The sequence below is a fragment of the Lissotriton vulgaris genome, unplaced genomic scaffold, assembly GCF_964263255.1.
Source record: "Lissotriton vulgaris unplaced genomic scaffold, aLisVul1.2 SCAFFOLD_1089, whole genome shotgun sequence".
NCBI lineage: Eukaryota > Metazoa > Chordata > Amphibia > Caudata > Salamandridae > Lissotriton > Lissotriton vulgaris.
This window is the reverse complement of record NW_028255123.1, coordinates 6,944-27,847: the sequence shown is the minus strand read 5'-3', so window position 1 is coordinate 27,847 and position 20,904 is coordinate 6,944. Positions and strand designations below refer to the sequence as shown.

Genomic DNA, 20,904 nt, shown 5'->3' with positions numbered 1-20,904 from the left:
GCTTCGCTCCACCGACCTCGCCCTCGCCACCATCCCACGCATCCGCCGAACGACCACCAGCGGCAGATCGTTCTCCCACCTCGCCGCCAAGATGTGGAACCCCCTCCCCGCCCACCTACGCAGACCCAGGACCTGCTGACCTTCAGGAGACTCCTCAAGACCGGGCTGTTTGACCAGTAGCTGCTTCCCCCACCCCCAAGCACCTTGAGACCCTCACGGGTGATTGATTGATTGATTGATTGATCAACTGTCTGAGTAGTCCAAAAGATGAAGATCATCTGCTCTTCCCTAGTAAGCAACTCTGCCACATTACCTTTAAACTGGAACTGCACTGAAACCAATGACGTCATCCTGGTATAAATTCTCAGTACGCGATCTAGACATGGTCTCTCTTTAGCCGACTCTCACTCTGGTTCGCCTCCTGACCCTACTTCTGTAAAACTCCTTTCTACACTGCAGGGATATTTTGCTCCTGCATTACTTGATATTTTCAATTGCTCTCTCTCCCTCTTTGCATTGTTCCTGATGTCTTCAAAACAGACAATGCTACGCCGCATCGGCGAAAAACAGAACTTGCGCCAACATTTACTTCTATCAGCCTATTACATTACTATCCATGGTTGCAAAAATGCTAGAATCAGTTGTAAATAAAACAAATATGTTAATAACTCGAATCCAATGATGATTTTGACTATTCTCCAAAAGGCTTTCGCCCTAATCGAATCAATGAGCTAGCTTTGCTGGCAGCAGTAGAGGTTTTGCGCATGGATTCTGACAGCAGCTGCCACAATGCTACGATACAGTTGGACCTGCCACGGCATTTGATTTTGTCAACCACCAGCTCCTTTTCAGCCAATGTCTGGCTGTTGGTTTTCAGGATATAGTTCTTGACTGGTTCGCATTGATGGAGCAGGGATGCACGTGGAGAGTTTTAGCGTATAAGCGCTGCATAAGTATCATTGTTTTATGGCAGATCTGAACCGGTAGCACAATTTACTTCCCCTTATATCTGTTCATGTGGTGTCTCCCAAGGCTTGGGTTTATCCCCATTCTATTTTCAACGTCTATTTGAGACCTCTGGCTTCACTGGTTTGTTCTTTCTGCATCAACTTTTTACCTACACCAATGAATCTCAACTTTTCCTAAGACCCATCAAATCTCCAAAGGACATTTCATCCATCATTACAGAACTGCCTTATTGCCATTCACATCCGGAAATGCTCCCACTGTCTGAAACTTAACATCAGCAACACTGATACCCAGCACCTCAATCTGCCATCTTGCCTCGTGAATTTGGTCCCTGTCCCTCTTCTGTCTTTAGTTTAAAAATCCTGGGAGTTAAGATACAGATGCTTCTCCAGATAGACAATCAAGTCTCTTCAGTGATATCTTCTTGCACTATTGGTTTATGTCAGCTTTAATTACAAACCCCCTGCTCAGCTTCCTTATTACTGTAAACTGCTGTGCATGGCAGCCATTATGGGGCAACCTATGGTTCGGGTATAAAGACACAAGGGACACCCTACCCACATGGAACCAGGGAACCAGGGTAACTGTGGTAGCCTCTCCCCATGGTATCAACAATTTTATTCTTCCCAAATTTCAGACATTAATAAATGTAGAGGCAAGAATGCTGATGTACTCCGCATCTCCGCATTACTGCAACTAGTTTAATGAACTACACCATCACCAGTCTGTTCTCAAAGATCCTTCAAACCTGGCATTTCCCTTAATCCTCAGTGCTGTTTTCTTTACAGGTGGTCTGTCTAGCACCACGAGATCCCTTTACAAATCCAATTACAAATTCAGAGTTGGATTTTCTTTCAGTGTTCGGAGACATAAACTCTCACTGCTAACAAAATAGAGATTCTTTTGATGCCAGGTGGGACAAACATTTCTTCTGATTTGGAAGGTCACTGGGTGAAAATCACCCCCACTTTGTCAAAGTAACCTTCTTTGCATGTTGGCAGCATAGTTCTGTAAGTCTCATCTAGATCATAAGAATTTCATAATGAGGTCTGAGCTATTTGAGAACCATGCCCTTCCTGCTCCCTCTTTCTACCTAATTCATATGCATTTGTTTAAAGTTTTTTTGGTGGAGTACTAGGAATAAACTAGATATCAATGTTGGCAATGCCATTCGAGTAGAAAAGTTGTTTGTATGTTAAACAACATACAGACAATTTAAAGCCCAATTGATATGTTGGCCAAGAGGGAACTCCGTTGCAATAGCGATGATGTTCCTTCCCCGCCAACATAGTGGTCCTCCTACCTGATTTAAATGTGGCCCGACCATAAGTTTGTCCATGTAAGTGACTACCCTGTCACTGCCATGGGTTGGGCCTTTGGAAAATGGCTATATGCCCCATTAGGATGGGGCGACATGTAGCAGTTTTTAATGTCCCTTACCAGCAGACAAACCCTGGCGGTAAGCAGCAAGGTTACCTGTACCAAACTGCAAAAAGCATTGATGGAAACCACCTTGGTTGCAGTTCCTGGCAATGCTTTAGAAATGGCTGCCAGCTTGGAGGTCATTTTTAAATTAGGCAGGCAGCATTTCTGTCACGGCGATGAAGTAATTTTCTCCATCGCTGTGGTAGCTAAATGAACTGCCCCCCCCTCCCCCCCCCAGATATAAATCGGGCACTGAATTCCTATTTACATAAGTAGATCAGGAATATGTGCTTTGTTATCAGTATTTACTAAAAAACTGTGGATCAAGGTTGTCCCAAACTCAAGCAGACCTCCGGTTGAGTAGCGGATCCTGAACCATTTCAAAACGGAGTCCAAGAAAAAGCTTTCTGTGTCTTGTTCTCCAAAGCCGGTGGAGTTTTAACTTACTTGTTATGGTGGGAAAGATCTTTATGTGCAATAGTTAGCATCCAGACATTTCTTTGATTCCAGCATTCTTAGGAACCCCCAAACATAACAACTATTGGGTTTTTATTGAAAGAGCAGATAGTACAGCTCACAGTATCTTTACTGATCTGGATCCTGTAACCTTGCCCAGAATGACACTGGGCAAACATGGTTTGGCCTTCTTTTGGTGGAGTAATAAATGGGGCACTTATTAGATGCTTTACTTATGATTCTCTAAGTTGCATACATTGTAGGGTGCAATGTAAAATCAAAAAGGCTTCTGTAGTGTTGCTACTGATAATTGGATGCAGTGGTTAAAACATGCATTGTCACCTATTCAGTAATTGCCTATTCTTAGAATGGTGTCTCGATATAATCGAACAAGTAATGCACCGGTCTATTTCTATAGGTAAAAATAAATGTTAAAATATAGTAAAAATAAGAGATGTCACAGACTGAGACTGTAAGACATGATGCAAGAGTGAGGCTGGCCAAGGAATTTAGGGCCTGAGTAGGATCCGCCCGCCACCCTAACAGATATGGGACCGCCTGACAGGCTGTTGGTTGTCCCAACATAGGCGTTAGTATGTGACAACCACCACGGCGGTCAATATGTCTATGTGTTGCACTGCAACAGGTTGCTGCGGGCTGCAGCACATGCCGCAATGCAGAAAGGGGACACTTAACATATATCTCTGCACTACATGACAGGCAACATGCAGTGCCTGCCTGTCAGGGATATGTTGGGGGGCTCCATAGATGCCCCCCAGGTCCCCTGTCTAGGGTCCAGGGGGAAAGGGCGGCCTGCTACGGGCTTCTATAGTCCCTCTCCACCTGCCTTTTCATGGCAGATTGCGTGCCATGAAAAGGTAGGGTGAAAGGGACATCCCAATCCCTACGGCGGTGCCTGGTAGGCACTGCCACCATTCCCTACGACGGTGCCTGGTAGGCACTGACACCATATGAATCCCCTTCAACGCACCAGGGGGCTCAAGGAGCTCATCGGATGCATGTCGGCTGGTCTTTACGACCGCCACCTATCCGCTCACCATGGTAACATGGGAGATAGATATCATGGTTCCGATGGCGGTGGGACCACCACAGACAGGCTGTCTGTGACGATCCCACGATCATCATAATCAGCTCCTTAGTGCCATCCACGAATAATGTCAATAATAAAGGATTGACCATATTATAACACCTCCATTTGTGGTGTTGGAAAGGAATTTAATACATTTCAAAATGACATTCCAAACAGAGAATTGTCTTGAAAAGCCTGCTATTTAACTTGCTTGAAGAACATCCCAAATCTTTTATAAGGTTTATAGATTCCAACACCAAGGAACACATCAGACATTGATAGCTATCACTAGCAAAAGAGGTATGTCATTTTATTTTATTTTTTTAATTTGAGCTGTTTTTATAAACAAATATTAAATTAAGTTTCACTGTGACTGGAAGTTGTTTTTTAAACAAATTTCACATAAGTCTGAGTTTGCTAATTGCATTGAACAACACCAGGTGACCTATTATACATTGTGCCCCATTGGTGCAACATGATTTGCACTGCTCTGGGCGCTTTTCCTCCTCGCTAAAGATAATGTCGGTTCATGTCTAGTGAACGACCAAGCCTTCAAACAACAGCTCTGTCTTTCACTAGTAAGACCTCCTCAGTATTGGCACAATCATCATCCTTAGCGCCGGTGCTAAGACACTGCAGTTTTACTGTAATTGACCCAGTTAAGGGCACACTTTGGTGCAATCCAGGACGTGGCACACAATGGCTCCAAGTCTTCTCAGAACTGTTAAGTCACAAAGGGCTTCTAATGGGAACATTACAATTCCCAGTCGACCAATCCTCTGAAAAGCAGTGAAGAATGTACAGAAATTGACAGTGCATTAAATTACAATTTCTTTATGATTCTGGGAGTTAGATATTTATCTTCTAGGATTTAAATGGCTGCTCAGGAGGTTCAAGCCTACCAAACCTTACTCGCTCAAATGCCTTGACTGCTCCATTTTGAGCAGGCCTATGATCCATACCCTTAGACACTCACAAACACAAAGACCTCTTTCACCCCACACTAGAGCAAGATGGATAACCAGTCACCTTCAAGGCGTTGTTGAAGAGCGACCCGACACTCTGGAAGCAGCCGTTATCCTTCTGATGGGATGAGAGCCAGAGCAGGGGTTCGGATAGTTGGTTCTCTTCTATGAAAATGTGTGCCCTGGCCTGAGCGAAGGACTTGAGCACAAAGGCCGTCAGCCTGAAAGAGAGAAAGAAAGAAATACAAATTTTCTGATGAAGCATCAAGCTACGGCTGCCTGGAACGCCCTTCCCATGGAGCTTAGGGACATTCAGGGTTTCAAGCTTTTTAAAAAATCACTCAAAACTAATCTCTTTAAAATGATTAAGTAACTCTATTCTCTTTCTGCCCACATTCTCACTGTTTTTGAACGCGCCAGGACACTCTTGAGTATTTGAGCACGCTACAAAACCCTCTATAACATAACATTCTGAGTGAAAGTCTTCAAAGGCACTCCAATGAGCTCAAAAGGGGTAAAGCAAACTCCACACTCTTGGGATATTAGGCAAATACTTATCAGTGGCACCGACTATGGTGTCCGATGGTGAGACCTAAAGAGGGGTCTTTTCTACGTGTGAACAGTGCTGCTGTGGCCTCTATAGACAGGAAGGTCTTCAGAGCCAGAACAAAGATCCACCGGATGACATTGAATGATAAAGAATTAACTTTCTAAGGTTTACCATTGTAGGAACAGAGAGTCCTGCAGTCTGGATCGATCCCAGTCACATAAGGGAAGGGACCTGGGTTGTTGACCACTGCTACCTACTCACCAGGTGTTTCCCTGCCCAGGAGGGCCAAAGGCGCTGTAGCTGCCATCGTGGTGCTTGAACCGCAGCTGCTTTTGGTACCCTGGGGGGAGGAAGATAATCAACACTTAATTACATATTGTGCAAAGAAGGTAAAATAGAAGACAGGTCTAAGGACACCCTACCTCTGTCAAAATCTGATTATAGTCTAGCGCCTCAACCCTGAAGAAGGAGCTATTTTAGGCCAAATGGCACTTGTCTCCTCTGTGATGTCTTTGATATGAGCACCAATACACAATCCTTCAGTTCAAGTAATAACCGACTGGATCGATAATTTCACCACTCACCGCTTATCATGTACTCAATCGCCTTGGATTTTATTTCATCGGTCAGTTGCCCGGTTTTGTTCAAATAATCCAGGACATAGATGTTAGGGGTTAAGAGGGCTATGTTCTGCTCGCCGCAGCCAGACGGCATCTGCAGAAGATGGTGCAAGTTCTGGATGACGGTTCCCATGAGGTCCCCTGCAAGACGGAGAAGGTTTGGAGGTCTGTTAAATTATCTTTTACAGTCTAGCTCTACACAACACTACCCCATCTATGTTCCTATTGACTTTCCCTCTTACACCACTCAAAATATTTTCTGAACACATTCGCATAATCATGTGTTGTGCTTGAGAGACACACAATATTGGCACCCTTCACATGATCATCCTGTTAAGAGCTGATAGCACGTGGTGAAAACAGCCGGGTTCCAGTACATGCGTGGAGAGGCTCAGCATGGTTGTAGGCCATTACAGGTTTCCCAAAATCTCTAGGATGTAGTAGGCGCTGTCGGAACTTGTGTGTTTTTGGAAGGAAAAGTCACAGGTTGAAAACCACTCTCTGCTCATGTTGGCTCACCCAGTCCAAGGTTCCTCCAGAGCTCTTTTGGCAGACTCAAACTCCAACCCTTTCCATGACCCTGTCCTCTCCAATACCCCAACTTTGCTCTCCACAGGCTCATATGGTGAAGTGTTTTACAATGGCGACAGGCCTGGCACCACAGAAACTGGAACTGTGGTTCTTAACTTTCCCCAAGTTGCCCACTCAGCATGCTCTTTTATAAACATGGTTGAGGTGGCTTAGCTCTGTTATAAGACACTGATTGTACATTCATGGCTTTCTTTCTGAGGTTTGGACAACGACTTTGAAGGATGTCCTTCCCTAATTAGGACACTGTTGCTTTAAAATATTTGTCTCTTTTTAAATGTCTATCATTTTCACATTCTGAGATTACATTTTGTTGCAAACTTTTCGTGCTCTTGTTTTAATTTGAATTTGCTGCAAACAATATTTGACTGAAATTTACAATAATATTACCAGAATGGAGAAGACCTTTTGCTCAACCAGAAGCCATTCACCAATTACGAGCATTTTGACATTTATTTGGTAAAAGTAGGAAGAAAGCGTAACCCAGAGGATGCAGGGTTGATGGAACTGATGGGTCAATATAGGCGCCTTCAGATTCTACGACAGGGACAGGAAGGGTTTTTGGGTCTTAACGATCGCTTACCAACAACGGAGTAATAGGCCCGTGAGGATCCTTCCACCATGTTCTCAGGAACCTTAAGGTGAATCTTTTCGGAAACAGGGCTGTCAGCTGCAAGATAACATAAGACATGGTCTGAGACATAGGAAGTGTTTTCAGATCTGGTGCACCAAAGGTTGGAGAGGGTAGCTGAGCTCACCCTGATTTGTAAATCCTCATGTCCTTCCTTCTTTGTGAAGATTTGATGTAGAGCTTGAAACAATAAAGTCGAAGCTCTGTAAATATCACACATTAGTTTTGTGCAGCAATTCAAATCCTTGCCTTATAAGCTAATATATTTCTGAATGCATTTAGACTTTGTTTACTGCATAAAACATTGTTTTCCACACCTACAATTGTATGTTGAGCAGGTGCCCAACAAGGAAGGGAAGAAAGCATCAGGGATAAGGTTTAGGAGTGGGGCTCTTTGGAGGGCTGTTTGGGGCCCATTAGAGAAATAGATAAGATGCAGATCACTGTTACTACAATAATAGAGGGTAATGGAAGACAGGAACAAGGCTCATTAAAAGAGATTCATGGGTTGTGGAATGCCATAATTTCGGAGAGAGCTTAACGTAAGGGTTGAGATACTTTGAACAAGATGTATGTAGGCTTCAGAACAGAAATGGCAGAGGGTGGTGGAAAACAAGACTAAGTCACATTGAAAGACCTGTGTGTGGCCCTTAGTGGTGATATAGCATAGTTGCCATGGGTCAGAGATAAAAAGCAGCATCAGAAATGTGTCATAACAGAGGATGCTGCTGCTTAGGATTGATGGACATTACTTGAGCTGTGTGTGGGTCTCAGTACTGGAATAGCCGAGGTGCCAAAGGTCAAGACTAAATCAATTTGCAGAGCTCTGAACTTAAAGTGTCAAGTGTGTGTTTTTTGTGAAGACAAATTTAACAAGGTGATACCTTTGAGATGTGATTAACCCACCTTTTGCACAGATCAGAGCATTGACAGTCTCTTCCTTCTCTATCCCTTCAGGCTGAAAAAAACACCAGGGTAGACAATTAAGATTTGTACCAGACAGAAATGGAAAATTGAGAAAAATTGGGAAGGCAGCAGCAGGAAATGTCGGTTTATATCTGGGAGGTCACTCAGCAAGCATTTCATGCCAAATAAGGGACAATTCCCAATGAAATAAGTATCAAGAGTACACACCACCCCTACATTACCTCCACGAGAAGCGATTTGACGACTGTATCCTTCCTTTGCACATCGTGGGCAATAATTAGGTTCCCGCACAGACCTTCTCCCTTCAGTGTCTCGGCGCTAACTGTGAAATTCACCTCTCCTAAAATAGACAGCAGCAGAAAAAGGCAAATCATTGCGACAAAGAGAAGGAACCAAAAATCTAAATATCTTCCTCTAAAGCCAAGCCAAGGTTTGAGATTTATTTAGCAGAACACATGGCTCTATGGTGTTTAGATAATGGTATTAAAAGAAATTGCAGGTTATTCAAAACACTGCTGCAAGGATTGTCATGAATGTTCCACCCAGGACACCATCCTGCCCCCTACTGTCTCAGCTTCACTGGCTTCCAGTGAAGAAGCGAGTTCAGTTCAAGACCCTTTGTATCATACACAAGAGCCTAACGGGGATGGGCCCTAAGTATTTCATTGACATCTTTCAGCCTTACATCCCAGGACGCTCTTTGCGTTCCAGTAACCAGCAACTACTTAAAATCCCCAGAATTAAGAAAACCAGACAAGGTGGCCGTGCACTGGCCCACACCGGACCCACATTATGGAACTCACTGACGCTTGAACTGAGGTCAATCACCAACCATATGATGTTTAGAAAAAATCTAAAAACCTACCTGTTTCCCAGCTATTAATGTCACTTTATCCCTGGACACATTTTACTCTCACTTCCATCTGCAGTTATAGCGCGGAGATACCCCTTCGGGGGTCTAGTCTGGCGCTTTATAAGCATATAAAATAAAATAAATAAAAATATTAGGAGTTCGGACAGGTGTGGTGCAGCGGCCAGGGAAGTTGACTTTGGAGCACAGGGTTCACAGTTCAATCCCCGGCTCTGGCAGCAGCTCAGCTCAGCACCATGTGACTCTGGGCAATAGCTCATTTGGGGCCAGATGTAGGTAAATATCATTAACCGATTCTAAAATACCGAATTTTACTGATTCGGTATTTTAGAATCGGTAAATGATATGTAGATAACGATTTGGTAAATTTTACTGAATCGGTAAAATTTGGTAAATACCGAATCGGTATTTACCGAATCGGTATTCCCCATTCATTCCTATGGGCCTGAAGGCCCATAGCAATGAATGAGAATTATTGATTCGGTAAATACCGAATCGGTAATAGGGGGTAGACCTACAAGGGTGGCAGGGTGTCACATTGACACCCTGTTGCACCCCTGAATAGTGCATGGGTGCACATGTGGCACACATTTATGCCCTAAGGGCATGTATGTCTGCCACATGACACTGTTAAAAAAGCACAAAATTGCTTTTTTAACGGTTTTCGTTATTTACCACCAACTTGTAGTTGGTGGTAAATAACAAATCCTTACAAGTGAAAAGCACTCACGAATCAATATTTAGGAATTCGGTATATTACCGAATCCTTAAATTAGGCCCTTACATCGCAAAAGCCTAATACCGGTCGGTAACGACCGAAATTCGGTAATTTCGGCCGTTACCGCTCAGTATTAGGCTTCCTACATCTGGCGCTTAATTTCCACGACTGCCTCCAGCGCCTTGAGACCCGTAAGGGTGAGTAGTTTGCGCTTTAGAAATATGGATTTGTTATCTTTACAGAAACTTCTCCTTAATAGTTCTTAGAGGAGAGGCGAACATCTCTGTTCCAGCAGAAACGTCTCCATTCCATTACAAATTACCTTTACAGCAGGCAGCAGAAGGAACACTGGTGAAGATTAGGAGACCCTTCCACTAGATGAGGATTTCCTTACATCCAAAGAATCTACTCATTTGAGGCAGCACAGGTCTGAACAGGGAGACGATCTGAGCATCCCTCTCTTTTTGGGAATATAGGGCCAGATGTAGGTAGCCCTTTACCGATCGGAATCGGCCGAAAATACCGATTTTCGGCCGTTTCCGATCGGTAAAGGGCTATTGAGATGTAGGGGCACATTTTCGGTAATTTTACCGAATCGGTATCATTACCGAATCGGTAAATTTACCGATTCGGTAATATGTACCGAATCGGTAAAATAATTACCGATTCGGTAATATGTACAGAATCGGTAAAATAATTACCGATTCGGTAATATGTACCGAATCGGTAAAATAATTACCGATTCAGTAATATTTACCGATTCGGTAAAATTACCGAAAATGCAATGTAGGTAGGCAATGTACCTCCTGCACATGGCTTACAGAATCGGTATTTTACCATGGAAAACAAATCCATGGTAAAATACCGATTCCGGTGTGCATGCACATGTGTGCATGCACACCTATGCCATGTGACAGGCAGACCTGCCCTTAGGGCAGGTATGCCTGCCACATGGCACCCACGCCTGTTTAGGGGGTGCCAGGGGGTGTCAAAGTGACACCCCCTGCACCCTTGTGAAATTCGGTATTTACCGATTCGGTAAATACCGAATCGGTAAAGCCTATTGATTCCTATGGGCTTTGAAGCCCATAGGAATCAATAGGCTTTACCGATTCGGTATTTACCGAATCGGTAAATACCGAATTTTACCGATTCGGTAAAAGGGAACATCTGGATTCCCTACATACCAACCCCTCACATTTACCGAATCTTAATTACCGAATCGGTAAAATTCGGTAATTTTCGGTAATTAAGATTCGGTAAATGTTACTTACCTACATCTGGCCCATAGGGTCCAAAGAATAAATATGGCATTGAAGAAGCCTTCAATTCACAAAATGTTTGGGGCTGTGACTACAAAATACCTTTTTTCACAATGAAAAAAAAGACCTCTTGGAAAGTGATTCCAACTTGTAAAAGGGGTTTGTCTTGAATTGCTATGAGACATACCAATGGTCTGTGACCGCAGCTGTGGCCGTATACCCATGGTCAGATGCCATCCCTCAATTCACAAAGTGTATGATTGAGCTCCCACTATGTTTTCCCAGCATGCCAACTTGTTAAAAAGTAAAACATATGCGCCTTTAATGGGCACCAGCAGCTTCTAGAAAAAATGTTGACATTTTGGGAATGCAAACGCAGGGGGCTAAGGTCCACTGTCCCTCACAGGCCTCTAGATCTGCTTTTTTAGACATTCAAAGAGGAAGGTTACACCCAACTTGCCTCACTAATATTCACAAGGCCTTGAAGCCCTCTAGGAATATACATTGGGTGACTTGACTGATAAGTGCATGAGTCACGTTGCAAAAGATACAAAACTTGAGCTTCATACTTATGACCTGTCCTTTGATGGACGAGGCCCTCACGGTCAGGAGGATGCTCAGCTGATGCAGTGCAATATGATAGCAGTAGAGTGAAGATCCACATTTCTATCCAATGAGATCTTGTCTGTTGCCACCAAGAGCTCCACTAACAGAAGGCTGTAGCTTCAATGCACAGAACAGATTCAAGCATCTCTTTATTAATAGGAGTTGTTTTATCAGTCTCAAACCTTCTCTGACAAAAGGCAAGCCACACCGGGGAAAGTAAGTGACACTATGAGGGCCCGACCGAAGATCGTATTTGAAATAGTCCTTACCAAGGGCTACTAGGGTCACGTCCCAGGAGACAGTGACCCTCTCGCTGGCAGGAACGCAGTATCCCTCCTCCTCACTTGCAGTAGCTTCTGCATGGTAGTCTTCTGATTTATCCAGGTGGATGCTGACCTGTCAAGAAAAAGACAACGCAGACATGAAGGCCTCCCGATTAAAGAGAGCACACCTCAGAACCCTCCAGTTAATCCCCGACCCCAGAATTAAATTATTCCAGAAGCCAAAAACACTGATCCTGAGATCCAGAGCAGCTAGCTATCTGGTGTAAAGCACTCCAACTTCTCATTGGGGTAGTAATTACTATACAATACAATTGCAACACCATACAAATTATAACCCATAGTAAAATTAATAGTGTCGCACTCACCGGTCCGACAATTGTAGTTCATACAGGCTGAAAAATACCTTCACTCCTTGACACTTTTATACTCACATAAGACAAAGCTGATAAGGGTCATAGCCACCATCCGGCACTAAATCAGTGACACTATAGATCACCAACAAGAATCTGAACAGGCGTGGAATAATGCAGCTGACCAACGGAGGACATTCATTTAGCCCACCACTGCAGGCCCCAATGAGCTACATCCTATGACCACTTCTTGACGTCTCACAATGAGAATCACATATCAGGTGATATTTACAAAGTCCATCCCAGAAGATTTGTCCACCATTTCTCCCTTTAAACAATGCCTGTTCAGCACCATACACTTTAAACAGAATATCTCAGAATGGATATTCCAGGGTAAAATCCCTAAGAGAGGTGTGGCACTGAGAGAGGTGTGGCGCAGCGGCCAGGCGGCTGAATCCAGAGCGTGGTGCTCATGGTTCGACCCCTGGTGCCGGCGGCAGCTCAGCTCAGCACCATGTGACTCCCTGATGGCCCCCAGCGCTTTGAGACCCTTACGGCAGCCGCGGCCCGTGGAGGGAGTTCGGTGGGGCAGGGAGGCGGTGCGGGGGAGGGGCAGGGTGGGGGGTGGTAAACAACAGAATATGGATAATTGGAGGTAAGTAAACAATTTAATATATAAAACGAATTTCGTAGCGCCCGCTGCATCGCATAAGGGTGAATTGTTTGCACTTTACAAATAGCTGGTTTTTAAAATCCGGATAAGTGGAATATGAGAACTTCCACCAAAGGACCAGCAGAGTTCCTCAAAGTGACCCGTTTACTCCAAACCATAACCTGAGTGCTGGTCGCTCACGCTTCTTCATCCATTACACTGTTAAGCATTGTGATTCATAACATGGTAACTGCACCGCAATGGCCCTCCCGGATGACATGGAAGCACTTCAATGCAGTGTTGTGATTGGTATGAACGCTGTGGTTCGGTGCTCAGATGGGGAATGGGAGGCTGTGCATGTTCCTCACCAGGCTGTGCGTTGCAACCTGGTGGGGAAGTTGCAAAGTGCGCATGATTGTGTGGCGGGACCAAGAGGGCCAGCCAAGCAGTCAAACGCACTAATGGAGTACAAATACCTCCTTGCACACATCTTGCCAGCTTGAAAGCCACTGACTGCAATAAGAAAATTGAAATTATAATAATGATACGTTATTATCATGTTAGTAGTGGGGCAAAGCTCCTCCACCTTAGCGAAAGAGCTGCCACTGATGCCAAATAGTTTTGCTATCCTGCACTTTGCTTAATAAATTTTGGAGAAATTAACATAAAAATTGACTTACTCGTATGCACTTGTCGAGGTAGTTGAACACAGTGACCTTCAGTCTGAAAGCCTCACCACGAATGACGGAGTACGGAAGGGTCATATCGGTGAAGAAGGGCTGGAAGGCAGTCAGAGAAGTGGTGGGGGAGAGGCCGAAACCGGTGTCTGTAGCCAGGCAGAACACGCTGGCTTTCCATTCAGTGATGGTGTCTGGGATCGTGTACTGGAGTTCGATAGTCCCTGTGTCACTGATAAGAAATGAAAAAATAAAGATTTACCTAAATAGTATTCTCAAAAGTGCTTGTGCAATACATACTTCCAATCTGTATAGTATATATAGGGTAAGAGCAAATATATTACAGTGATAGCTACTGGAACGGCAACATAAACATCTATACCCAACTGATAAAGAAGGCAGAGGTTTTCTGTTTAAAAGTTCTACCTCGCTTCTTGCATTGCAAGCAGCACCCTATGGCCCCTTCATAAGGCATCACTAACGGGAAATGAAGCCTGGAATACAGGTTCCTCAACCAGCCTTGACATGAGCAACTAAGACTGTCTTTCTCAATCAATCATGTCAATCAATCCCGTGTTTTTTAAGGGCAACTGCTCACCATAAGGGTCTCAAGGCGCTTGGGAGGAGGGGAGGTGCTGGTTCCAGTCCATCAAGGAGTGGGTCTGTTGAAGAGCCAAGTCTTGAAGATGGGTAATGATGTAGTCTGTCTGGAGTGGAGCGGGAGGGCGTTCCAGGCTCTGGCCGCGAGGAAGGAGAAGGAGCGGCCTCCCAATCTGGTCTTTCTGGTGCGGGGGACCACAGCGTAGGAGAGCTGGGCTGATCATAGGGCTCTTTGGGGTGCTTGGAATTTGAGTCAGCTGTTGAGGTATGCTAGTCTGATGTTGTGGAGGGATTTGTGTGCATGGGTGAGGAGAGATGTGGCAGTGTCTTGGTAGGTTGAGGACCAGTCTTGCGGTGGCCTTCTGTATATTTTGTAGCTTGCGGGTGAGGGTTTTGTTTATTCCGGTCTGGAGTGCGTTGGTGCAGTCGATTCTGCTGGTGACGAGGGCTTGAGTGATGTGTCTTTCTGTGTTCGAGGGGGATCCATTTGAAGGTCTTACGTAGGAGGCGGAGGGTGTGGAAGCAGGAGAATGCGACGGAGTTGATCTGGCAGTCCATTTTGAGCTTGGAGTCTAGGATGATTCCAAGGTTGTGTGCGTGGTCCGTGGGGGTGGGTGGGTTTCCAAGGGCGGGGGGCCACCAGGTGTCATTCTAGGCGTTGGGATGTGGGCCTGTGATGAGGACTTCTGTTTTGTCAGTGTTGAGTTGTAGGCTGCTGCTTTTCATTAATTTAGCGACAGCTTCCATGCCTTCTTGGAAGTTGTGTTTGGCTGCTTTGGCTTCGTTGGATAGGGAGAGGATGAGTTGGGCGTCTTCTGCGAATGAAACAACGTTGAGTCTGTATGTTCTCTCTCACTCATCAACATTACTACAAGCTTTCCTCAAGCTGATTCTTCAAGAGCACCACAAGCTTACCCTCACTGCCTCACCAACAGAAATAGACTCTTCCCTCATACTTCATAACCGCTGGTACTGCAAGTTCCTCACACAGCCGTAAGACTTCCTTTCTATCTAAGTCACAAACAGGAGTACAGGATTTCCTAATGCAGCTTCACCAATGGAAGTATAAGATTAGCTGAGAAACAGGGGGAGAAGGAGGATAAACAAAGCTAGGTCGGACTCCAGTTGCATATATCAAAAGATCAGGAACCCATGGTGATGGGTCCAGAGAATCGCATGTGTGATCCCCTTGCTCTTAAGGAGGGGATGTTTTGCCACTAACCATATGTCATTCTCTTTTACAGAAACATCATTAAGGTACAAATCGTATGTATGTGCAAACGATATTATGTGATATGCACTCCAATTTTAACAATTTGTATCACTTTCAACAAATCGTATGTATAACACGCATGTTTTAAATTAACAGCGCATAGACAATATATCGAATTAATCCTATTTATTTAAATATAGGAGTGGTATATACAGGGCTGGACCCTGTATGGTCCTGATGAAAAGCTTGGGGAGCTTGAAACATGTCGACCAAAGAACACTGATTTACCCCAATTCAAGGTTAAATAGCAGTGTTACCCCATTTTAATATACCAAACTAGGAGCAGAATAAATTGTTGAGGCCCACTAGCACTGTATTTTTAATCACACACCCACTCCACCACCACAACACTTTACACCACACATAGCCTTTCACAAATATAGTGCTCCTGCGTAGTTCGCTAGTCGCAGCACGCCCCTTTTCGTAGAGAACTGGGATGGCCCCAATGATGAAGCATGTCACCGTGGGGAAACCCCGTGAGTGAGGGGACTCTAGAAAGAAATTTTTCTTTCTCTTTTGGTAAGCACTGACATAACTTATGCAGTAACCATAACATACAAACTAGGTCTCTGGACCCATCACCATGGGTTCCTGATCTTTTTAGTATAAGATTAGCCTCAGCCGGCAACCCCTTGAAACACTTTAGTAGGTCAAACCTGATGATAGTTTTTTGGGGAAAGCTGACAGAATATACTGGAACATGCAGAGTTTGGAGCAACAATCAGCAGGACCCTCTTAGGTCCCATTTCAGGATAAAACGTGTAATAGGCGATAATTATCACACACAATGAATTTGGTATTCTTCGCTGTTGATCTTTATTGTGTGTGATCATTATTGGACATAAAGCTATTGAACTTGTATTGGGGGCCTGGGGGCATATTTTTTTAGGTGATCCCGTGTCTGTGGACATTGATGTAGGACGGGCGGGTGTGAGTGACATTGAGAAGAGGTTAAATCAGGGGGATCATGTGTCTTACTAGAAGGGGTGTCCATGAGCAATGGGGAGAAGATGTAGCCTTACGGCTAGAGCGGTTAACCTCGAAGCAAGGGAACCAGGTTTGAGTCTCGGCAGAGATGCATAACATCCTGTGATTCTGGGTAAATCATTTAATCTCACAGAGGAAATCGCAATTTTGCAAATGCATTTAGGGAATCGCAATTTGCGATTCCTTAAATGCAATGCTTGAAACAAAAAATATTGCGACCTGGCTTTAAGGAATAGAAAATAACCACCAACTTCAAGTTGGTGGTAATTTGCAAATTCCTAGAAAAATGAACTTTTTTGCATTTTTCTCGGTATTAAGGACTCGCAAAATACAATGTTGATACATCTGGCCCTAGATGACTGGTAAAGAAGAAGGAATGTTACTTACTCAGTGGTCTTCAGATCCCAGATCCAGGTCTCAGGGAAGTAGGTCCGAACTGTCTCCGTCGCCGATTCCATAAATGCTTCATTATAAACATCCCCTTCTGAAAATGCCATCGGGCTGGCTTCTGGGAAAACAAAGAACTTTTGGCATAGAAGCATATTTGAGAAAAAAATATATTATGTGTTGTAACTTGGAACGCAACAATATTTGCACCCGGAGATGCAACTCTGTGCTTTTGATATCTTGTTACACACAATTCACTGATCAATTCAATCCTGGATTACAGACAATACCTCTATATAGTCATGACCTGTTGTGTGCCATCTTTTTATAGCTGATTCCAATGTGTCTTAATATATGGGATAAATCACCTGACAACATATGTATCATATGTATTACATGTATTCACTAATGGGATCTGTGACCATACAGAGAAACAGCTACAAACATCACCAACCCTCTATGCTGGAGTCCAGAAACTCTTTGTGTGTTGGAGTAAGGGACCTGTTTGGGGGGGGGGGGGGGGGGGTGTAAGTGGGACCTGTCAGACTCGGGTACACCTGCCCTCTGACCTTTTTGAGACATGAACTTCCTCGTGTTGCTGCCGCTTGAAAATGTTGCACTCGGTTTCGTTTGGGAGTTGTCCTCAGAGTAGGCATGGAACTGTTGTTTTGGAGTAGTTGGCCTTCCTGCATGTTGAGTGCCCAAAAATAGCCCTTTCATCTGGAAGACCTCAGTGGTTTCTGATTTCTTAGATATACACTGAAACAATGTGGTAGAGTTGTGTGTAGTATTATTTGGAAAGTTCAGCACGTAAACTGGCTCGTATCCCATACCTGGAGCTGAATCATGGCCGGCACTTAAGGCGAGGTTACCCAGCCATATGAGTGAAGACTTCTTAATTTGTGCTGGTGTTTGCTGGTGCCTAATACCAGCACAAATTTCAAAACACCTGCAGTTAGTTATCAAAGTTCCTCACACGGTGGCACTGCCTTCCCTTATTTGAGCGGTGCAAATCAGTAAAGCATTATATAAGAAGTGATGCACTATAAAATAGGATAGATATTGATCTTCCAGGCCGCCATCCAGGCAGCTTTAGGGGACTTGCAATAATCCAAAAAGTAATAACTATATGAGTGTGTTTACTAGAAGGTAATGCAGGCACTAGCATTTGTAAATAGTGGTGGGAGTTGTGGGCGGACACGGCTGCAGCTGAATCCTGAAACATATTTAGGGCTCTGATACTGATAATGTTGGAAATTGAGTACTAGGTGGGACACAGTTTAACAATCACAAAAGCCTAATAATACAGCATATCACCCCCCACACTACTGATCATCCTGCTGAGACTACCAGAAATCAGACTCAGGGGCGTGGCAGAGTGCCCGAGACACATTCAGAGAGGCCCTATTGTGAGGGCCCTACTAACGACAGAGAGTGTGCTATGGAAATGTGTATCAAATAAAAGATAACATGTCCTGACATAACATAACGTTATATAACAAATATAAAATACTCAAAATTGAATTGTATTAATATTTAGGCAGCTCTCGTAGACAAACTGCAACATGGCATGGTGGAAGGTAAGTATAGCAAGCCATAATCATAGGAGAGTGGACTCTATCAACAAAACAGATAGTTTGGGCTGAATAGTTACATCATCACCTTTCGATGATGCGCACGCCCCCTACTAGTCAGTACCATGCCCATCACACACGGGCAGGTTCTTATTGTTCCTATCGTCCCTCCTGGTCAGGTGGGGATTATCAGTCAAAATAAGGTGGGAAAAAATTTATTTAGCAGACATTTTGAAAATCCCTCCTGACCAGGTCAGAAGATTGAGCGCCTGCATGCGACTTGACATTTTGAGATGCGCTGTGTGAGCTAGGATTGCAGATGCAAAGGGTGCTGGTAGTCATAATTCAGGAGCATTGATGCCATTGTGTAAGGTCCCAGACGTGGATTGGCCACTGTAGAGACCAGGTAGTAATCGTGTTCATGAACTAAGCAAAGCCTGAAGTCCACCTGAGGTCTCACTTCTCCTGAGTTCAGATTGATCAGAACATCTAGTAATTATGGAGCTTGACCTCCTACGCGATCGAGAAACCCATCAGAGTTCACCTCTGGACATCTTGTCCTGTCCCCAAGTGTTTAAATGTGTTCATTTTTACTGTCCAGGGATTAGACAATCACAGGTTCCTAATTAAAGTTAGAGTTCAGGCGCCTCAGGAGATCAGCCTTGACCGTCCAATGACTTAAGCACAATGACTTGTAGCAGGTCGAAATGAAAGCTTGCGCGAGTGAAAGGTTTTTTTGCAACCTTCACTAAATTCTATGGCAACATTTGTAACTTTACAGGGTTCCAACATCTCCCACGTTGCTCCTTGTGCATAGAAAATTCAGAAACTTCCAGAGAAATATCTTGTGTACATTTTCAGCTGGGTTAGCAGTAGTAAATACTATATAAATACAATTACAATTATACATTTGAATTTGCATTTATCTTGCAAATGCGGAAAAAAGCTACACTTGGGTGAAGGTAAACAGGGAAAAATTGTAACCCTGCATAAGGGTTAAAATCTGCACCTTTACAAAGCATTTCCCGCAAAAAAAATAAACAAAAACACTTTGGTCTCCTCTAGTCAGTACTGAGCTTCCACATTTGAGCTAAGTATGTAGCCCTTGGGCTGAGTTACCAGCCACAATTCAGAGGTCAAGACTGAAGGTACATTGGAATAGCTAAATATGTGACGACTGCAATCATATGTTAGAGAGTTTTGCAAATGATAACTTTGGTGCCCATAAAGAGCCATGCTTAATAATCATGATGAATATACCTCTTTTTCACGCATCATTTTTCTACACAGAGAATTACAACGCAGTCATTACAAAGACCGAGTGGTAACCACACATACCATTACCCCGCAAGTAGTAACAACTACTTGTGAAGGGGGAGGGGCGCTGGATTTTGGAACAGTATAATTTACTATTCCAACTCCAGTCTGTGCGGACAATAGGGAAGGTGTTGTATTTTAAATCCAACACCTTCCGCCCCCTCCACAAGTCGTTGTTCCGACTTGCGAAGTAATGGTATGCATGGTTACAACTCGGTCGTTGTAACATCCGCGTTGTAATTCCCTGTGGGCAAAACTCTTCGTGTACCACTCCTGATCCACAATAAGTCTATATTTCACATATGAAAAATTACACTTTGATGTACATCCTACCCTGTTGAGATCTCCCAGCATTGTTAAGAAATATTTATGTTGCCTCACCTATAGAATCTGAGTCATAATCCATGGTGTCGGTGGAGCATAAATGTGGCTTTCGGAATTCACCGTTGGTCACCACCTTCAAACCCATTCCCTGAAAATAGAAGACATATCATGTAGTTACACCATCTACACTGCAGACACTACAACTGGGAGGGCCATCTTCATTGACAACATGTTCTCATGATCAAAAGCTAGCACTTAGTGACGTGAATCCGAGCTCTGCCCTCCCCTTGAATGTCATTACCTGTGGTGACATCTTTCGCTCTAGAAGGTGAGTCCATTGTTTTCGTCTTCCCTGGTGACATCATAAATTTTGCAATGAGAATCCCAGGTGGGGCCTCTCAGTGGATCTTCATGTCTCTGGGTGCCACCTTGGAGTAAGAAGGTAAATGCCATGTGTATTCCCCATGGATTCCCAGATCTCTGGCCACACACAGCGGTCAGTGACGTGGATGTAGAATGGGCAACTGAGTGTTTTGGTAAATGGATCCACTTCAGAGGAAAAAGCTGTGTCAAGTGGGATGGCACACCAATTATCTGCACTTCATGCTAATTACAAGTGATAGGTGTAACCATTAGGCAGGACCACTGGAATTATGCGATTCTGCATCTGCGGCAGTTTTCACATAATTATGCATTTGCCTTTTTTGCCACATAGTCCATCTTCTGCTGCATAATCTACAGAGTTCCAAAACATAGTTTCTAGGTCAAATTAATCAAAGTTACTAAAAATGGTACACAGTC

General features: G+C 44.0%; 1 protein-coding gene across 1 annotated transcript in view; it reads right to left on the bottom strand.

Moving 5' to 3' along the window:
- Positions 1 to 20,247, bottom strand: part of LOC147659228 (alpha-2-macroglobulin-like) — a 55,410-nt gene extending 35,163 nt beyond the window's left edge. Inside the window, exons 1-10 of the mRNA XM_086951871.1 lie at positions 20,161 to 20,247; positions 16,889 to 17,009; positions 13,645 to 13,873; positions 11,948 to 12,074; positions 8,443 to 8,561; positions 8,201 to 8,252; positions 7,247 to 7,333; positions 6,040 to 6,216; positions 5,717 to 5,795; positions 4,970 to 5,126 (exon numbers count right to left, since the gene is read on the bottom strand). Coding sequence (XP_086807997.1) covers positions 4,970 to 5,126; positions 5,717 to 5,795; positions 6,040 to 6,216; positions 7,247 to 7,333; positions 8,201 to 8,252; positions 8,443 to 8,561; positions 11,948 to 12,074; positions 13,645 to 13,873; positions 16,889 to 17,009; positions 20,161 to 20,185 — 1,173 coding nt within the window. The 5' untranslated portion in view covers positions 20,186 to 20,247. The remainder of the gene's footprint in view (positions 1 to 4,969; positions 5,127 to 5,716; positions 5,796 to 6,039; positions 6,217 to 7,246; positions 7,334 to 8,200; positions 8,253 to 8,442; positions 8,562 to 11,947; positions 12,075 to 13,644; positions 13,874 to 16,888; positions 17,010 to 20,160) is intronic.
- Between the last annotated feature and the right edge of the window lie 657 nt (positions 20,248 to 20,904).